General features: G+C 49.8%; 1 protein-coding gene across 1 annotated transcript; it reads left to right on the forward strand.

The window, feature by feature from the left end:
* The first annotated feature begins 823 nt into the window (after positions 1-823).
* On the forward strand, positions 824-5,735 carry LOC116991094 (oocyte zinc finger protein XlCOF19-like). Its single transcript, XM_033049446.1, has 3 exons — positions 824-1,160; positions 1,245-1,338; positions 5,545-5,735. The coding sequence occupies exons 1-3, from the start codon at positions 930-932 to the stop codon at positions 5,733-5,735; spliced, it is 516 nt and encodes a 171-aa protein (XP_032905337.1). The 5' UTR covers positions 824-929.
* Positions 5,736-6,397: the final 662 nt, after the last annotated feature.

Raw genomic sequence — 6,397 nt, forward strand, 5'->3', positions numbered from 1 at the left:
TTGTGTTCAATTTTCGTCACTATGTTATGGGAAAGATGTCGTCAAGATGGAAAGGGCACAGATAAGATTTACGAGGATGTTTAAGAAGAACCTGCAGATGCTGGAAAATCGAAGGTAGACAAAAATGCTGGAGAAACTCAGCAGGTGAGGCAGTATCTATGGAGCGAGGGAAATAGGCAACGTTTCGGGCCGAAACCCTTCTTCAGACATTGACAGTGAGAGAGAGAGAGAGCGACAGAGAGAGACAGAGAGAGAGAGAGAGAGAGAGAGAGAGAGAGAGCGAGGGAGAGAGACAGAGAGAGTGACTCAGCGGGTCAGACAGCATCTGTGGAGAGAATGAATGGGAGACATTTTGGGTCGAGACCCTTCTTTGTTTTAGTTACTTTAGAGATGCAGCATGGAAACAGATCTTTCGGCCCGCGGAGTTTGCGCCGACCAGCGATCACCGCGTACATTAACACTATCCTACGCACATTAGGGACCATTTAACAATTTTGCGGAGGCCGATTAATCTACAATCCTGAACGTCTTTGAAATGTTGGAGGAAACCGGAGCACCCGGAGTAAAAACCCACGCACGTCAAGGGGAGAACGTGCAACTCCATACAGACAGCACCCGCAGTCAGGATCGAACCTGGGTCTCTGTTGGTGAGGCAGCAACTGTACCGCTGTGCCACTGTGCCGCACAGAATTATATAACGGATTCCTCCGCCATAAGCGCACCCAATATGTGCTAGTAATGTCCTGTTTGCCAGCTTGTTGACCCACTGTGTTCCCCTCCTGCAGGGTTTAGGAGCCGTTGCTGTGGACAGAGAGACGGGGACGTGAGCAACCATTGAGGGCGGCCAGGGTGCCAGTGAGCCCCCTCCCCTCCCCTCCCCCCCCCCATCTGCTCGGTGTGTGGGCTGAGCTTCGAGGGGCTGAGCATCAATGGGGGACCACATGACGGGAAACAACAAGGAGAAGCGTTACGAGTGCGACGTGTGTGGCAAGGCCTGGTGGTGCCCAAACGAGCTGGAGGCACACCGGCGGGTGCACAGCAGTGAACGGCCCTTCACCTGCTCCGACTCTGGAAAAGGCTTCAAGTCGTACTTGAACCTGAAGAGGCACAGGTGCCTGCACACGGGGGAGTGCCCCTACACCTGCAGCGACTGTGGCAAGGGCTTCACTCGGTCCAATCACCTGCTGGTAAACCAACACACCCACACCGGTGAGCGTCCCTATACCTGCGCCCAATGCAACAAGGGCTTCACCCGCTACAACAGACCGCTGGAGCACCGGCGCACCCACACTGGTGAGAGCCCCTACACCTGCGTCCAGTGCGGCAAGGGCTTCCCCAGCCCGGTGTGTGGAGAGCGATTTGCCATGGCCTCCCACGCCCTATCTCATCAGCGCGTGGCCAGCCCTACACCAGTGGCCAGCCCTACGACTGCCCGTACTGCCACAGCTCGCGGGGGTTGTGGCAGCACCGACGGGCCCACGCCAGCGAGATGTTTCTCCCACTGTGACAAGAGAGCACGGGGGTTGCGGGAGCAACCGGAGAGGGATCCTTTGTGTGCGCTGCATGTGGCAAGGGTTTCATCTACATGTCCAGCCTGTGGCAGCGTCGGCGTACCCACAGCGGTGAGCATCCCTTACCTTGCCCATCCTGAGGTAAGGGCTTCACCCGCCTTGACCACCTGCTGGAGCGAGTCCACACCGGCCAGCGCCCCTTCACCTGCCCGCTCTTTGTCAAAGCCTTTGCCCGCTCCTCCAGCCTGCTGGCACTGCCACGTGGATAGGCGCTGTTTAGGTAGACACAAAATACTGGAAGGAATGAGTAATGTTTCGGATCGTTTCTTCAGTCACACATTCCTTCTCTCCAGAGATGCTGCCTGTCCCGCTGAGTTACTCCAGTACTTTTGTGTCCTTTTTTGTAAACCAGCACCTGCAGTTCCTTATTTTTAAACCATTCTGGTTAACCATCTCTGCACCTTCCCCAAAGCCTCCACGTCAGTCCTGTAATGGAGTGACCAGAACTGTATGCTTCAAATGCTACCTGACCAATGTCCCTTAAATAGCAATGTTACAAAATGTTGAGATTTTCAAGTCTGCAATATATCCCATCAGATAAAGCATAAAAAGAAGTTTAATTTGACACCTAATTCACTTTAATATCTTCAGTATTAAAAACGTTATGGCCATTTTCATACTCGGAAATTAGCATCTTGTTCCCTATTGCTTTTCCATTGACTGAACACAAAAGCTGTGATCGAGGACAGTCAAAAGCCGATAACTTTCTTAAAAATTAAGAGAACTGAAATAAATTTTCAGTTATTATAGATTGAAGCATTCTGAAACAAATATGAAACAATCTTACTTGGATGACCTGAAATTAAAGCATATAATTAGTTAGTTACCTAATTGTAGCTAATTACAAAATTCAATTACTAGATCTAAACATCTATCCATTTCTTAAGAAAAGATTAACATTTTTAAATAGCCTAAGTGCCCAAATAACATTCACTCAAGAATTCACAATATAACATGATTTTTAAATCTAATTGTCATGAATTTATAGGCCAAATGGAAAGAATTTAGTGTTTAATTCCTGTAAATTAATGGCCATTTAAATCATCTTGCGAGTGGAATTTTGTGGAACGCGATCGTTTGGAACATTGCATTTGCGGTGAATTTAAACTCCATATCGGCAGAAGAAAATTGCCGGTTTGTATGGGGCCTAAGTCACCTTTTCGCATCGTGAAATTTTGATTAAAGGCATCCTAAGAAGCACATTTATACGTAAAAATAAAGGGCATACCTTGCTTTGTCCCATACGTGAGAACCGTCCCATTGTTGGCGTTGACCGCATTAGAAGATGATTTTTGATTTACTCCAGCAATTAAATTATCCAGCGTAGTTTAAAAAAAACTTCAGAGAACTTATGTCAGAGCGATTTTTCTTCAGCAACTAAACAGCCTGACAAAGATCGATTTGAACAGGCTGGAGTAAATGGCATTTTAAACCCGCCCCCCTCTCAAAGGCGCCAAAGTCGCGCACGGGCAGTGACAGAACTGCAGCGCCGCTGAAGGTAAGTTTTGTAACATACCTACCTTAAAGCTGCACATATACATTCCTCTCCCTCCCCCCTCCCTACACTCTCCCCTCTCCCTCCACTCTCCCCACCTACTCGTTCCCAAATTCACTCCACCCCCACCCTTCCGCGCACCCCTCTCTCACACATTCCCTCTCTCGCTCCCTGTGTCTCTCACACATTCCCTCTCTCGCTCCCTGTTTCTCTCACTCACTCCCTCTCTCGCTCCCTGTGTCTCTCACACATTCCCTCTGTCGCTCCCTGTCTCTCTCACATACTCCCTCTCACGCTCCCTGTCTCTCTCACACAGTCCCTCAACACCCCTTCCCTCCGGTGCTTCTCCCACCCAGAAGTACCTAGCTTCCCCCCTCCCCACATCTCTTCCGGCCCATTCTCACACCCCTCTCCCTGTCCCTCTCGCACACACACACACCCTCCCTCTCTTGTTCTCTTTCTTCTGTCATACACGCTCCCTCTCGTTCTCTCTCACACACACCCTCTCTCTTGCTCTCGTGCACATACACACACACCCTCTCACTTGCTCTGTCACACACTCCCTCTCACACATACTCCCTCTCTCTTGCTCTCTAACACACATACTCCCTCTCTCACACTCTCTCTCTCTGTCTCTTACACACACAGTCCCTCTCTCTCACACACACACACCCACACATCCTCTCACACACACGCACTCTCTCACACACACATTCTCACACACGCACTCTCTCCTTCGGTCTATACTAGGCGTGCATTGCAGCTGCCAAGGCCTGCTGGATCACCCGGTTGCCAACCATTCCAGAATGGTACCACTCCCCTTCCCACTCCCACAATGATCTTTCTGTCCTGGGCCTTCTCCATTGCCAGAGTGAGGTGACTCGCAAACTGGAGGAACAGCACCTCATAGTTTACAGCCCAATGACATGAACATTGAACTCTCCAAATTAAGGAGATTCCCCCCCTCCCTAATCAAGTCGTGGAGTCTGTCCCGACCCCATCTCTTGTTTCCAGTTTTCTCCCCACCTCCATCAGTCCAAAGAAGGGTCCAGACCCGACACGTCACCTGTCCATTCCCCTCCAAAGTGCCAGTAGAACTCAGCAGGCCAGCCATCCGTGGCGGCAAATGGATGAAGAAGTGTTCCTAATATAAGCCCTACTTGGCCCTGTCGAGGAGCAGACAATCAACAGTACTAGCATCTTCTCATTCATACTGTACCCAAGTGAAAATGCCAAAGTGAGCCAAGCTGCACAGACCCAACTGCTCACAGTACCAGCTGGCTGCCACTGGCCCAAAAACTTAAAGGCATTTTAAAGTGTTTTTTTTTAAAGAAAGTCTTGACGCATTTGTGCCTTGTGTAACAAATAAAGCAAGTTTTTCCTGACCTTAGTGTGTTCTTCGGAATTCTTCAGAATTCATGTTGTGATATCAATAATGAAAGAAAATGCCAACCATCTCCATAAATGATAAGAAATTATTCTCGCCTCCATGCATAACTGTAGCCGTTGGGCAGTCGCACACCTCCCCATACTTCAAGGATAGTTCCTGCACTTGGCAATATCGTTTGGCTGCTGTTGTATGTGTTTAATGGATTTGGTTAGATTAGGAAATGTTTTCTTTCCTACAAGGGTCTTTCCTCTGAGGAGTTTCCATAGCAACATGCCTACTCTTGCCTTTATGAAGAGACTGACGATTTGTATTGCAAGATATGACTGACAAATAATGGATTAGCTGTACAAAATAAGATCCATTGATTCAATTCTGGTGAAATCCTAGTGAACGCTGTGACCTTTTTCTAATGCAGCCATCACCAATGTTGCAAAAGAAAATGGGCACACACAGTGCACAACATACTTTATTGATCGCAAACAGTTACATTTTGTTTCAGGCTATTCTTCACCAATCCTCACTATTTGAAGCCATTTCAGCCTTCAATGATGATCATTGCTTATCTCTGCTGATAGAAACTTTTAGCTGGTTACTACACCACGTGGGACCCGTTGGGTGCCGTCCCCAATGCGGTGGGGTTGGGGGCAGCGTCACACGAGAGGGCTGGTCCTCGAATGCAATACTGCACTACTCACCTATAGCTCCCAACTGCACAGGCGCAGCTGACGTGTTCCGGTTGTGACATAGAAGATGGAAGCATTACTGTGCAGGCTAAGTGCTGACTCGTTTGGTCTGCTCCCCCAACGCAAGATTCCACCACTCACCTGTTCCCCCAAAGTAAGCCGTTCCCCCAAAGCAATATTGCACCGGTCACGCATAGCCCCCAACTGCGCAGGTTGAGGGGGGAGGGAAGGAAGTAGCATGGGGGAGGAAGGGTAGAGGGGAAGGGGAGTAGAGAGGGTGGGAGGGTAGATAAAGGAGGGGGCATCTCCCTCCTGCACACACCTCCCATCTCCCACTACCACCACACTCCATCTCCCTCTTCATTTCCCTCATCCTCCTCCACTCACTCCCATTCCCTGCCCCAGGACCTAACCAGGACATGAAGCAGGATGTGGAACTCGGCCTGGTTCTCATACTCAGCCAGCCATCAGCCTGGCCACCAACTGGGCTCCAGTGGAGGCCCAACTTCATCTCCGTTCTCGTCCTTGACCCCGGACCAAGGCTTGCATTGATTCCAGCGGCAGCTTTTTTGGCCCCGGTCACTGCCCCATCCTAATCCCCGGGCTCGGCCCTCACTCCAGCACCACCCTCCCTGTCAGGTGACAGACCTCTGGCCTCAGTCGTTGGGCCTTGGGTGTCAAGCCTCGGGCCTTGGGTGTCAGGCCTCGGGGCTGGAGTGCCCCTCCCTCCCTGAGTCCATTGTGATATCACTCGGCCGGAGTGGCCCGTCCAGCTTTGCGAGCTGTGGTCGGAGCGCTGGAGTGTCCTTCTTGACAATCTGGAAAGTGCAGTTGGAGCGCTGGAGAGTGCATAGTGACCTCACTCGGTTGGAAAATGAGTTTTAAAACGTTATACGATTAAAAGTCTAAAAAACTTCAGAAATATAGGTTGGAATACGATGGGAAGATGGTTATCGCATCGAGGGGGGGAATGTGATTAGGGTGTGTGAAAATGGGAAGGCTGTGGCCTAGCATTTGGAAGAAAATAGGAAAAATAACCAGATTCACACACACACACACACAATTTTAAGAGCGATTTTGGTGTGTTCCCTTTATTGTGCCGCTCCTACCCGACCACGGGTGAACGTTGGGGAACATCAGTGAGGAGGTTGACTGGACTTTGGTTCCTTCCCTCACAGTGGGGAACTTTGGTGCCGCTGTGAGGATGTTTATGTTGTGGACTACTGTGTTCTGTGTTTTTGTGTTTTTTTTAATTTGA

This window comes from Amblyraja radiata, chromosome 32 (genome assembly GCF_010909765.2).
Source record: "Amblyraja radiata isolate CabotCenter1 chromosome 32, sAmbRad1.1.pri, whole genome shotgun sequence".
In the NCBI taxonomy this organism is placed as follows: Eukaryota; Metazoa; Chordata; class Chondrichthyes; order Rajiformes; family Rajidae; genus Amblyraja; species Amblyraja radiata.

Bases quoted from the DNA above. Each gene is read 5' to 3' on its own strand.
- LOC116991094 (XM_033049446.1), top strand. From the start codon at position 930: ATGGGGGACCACATGACGGGAAACAACAAGGAGAAGCGTTACGAGTGC. The intron at 1,161-1,244 runs GGCTTCACTCGG...CAATGCAACAAG, and splicing joins CCTGCAGCGACTGTGGCAAG to GGCTTCACCCGCTACAACAG. The intron at 1,339-5,544 runs GCCCGGTGTGTG...TCCCTGCCCCAG, and splicing joins GTGCGGCAAGGGCTTCCCCA to GACCTAACCAGGACATGAAG.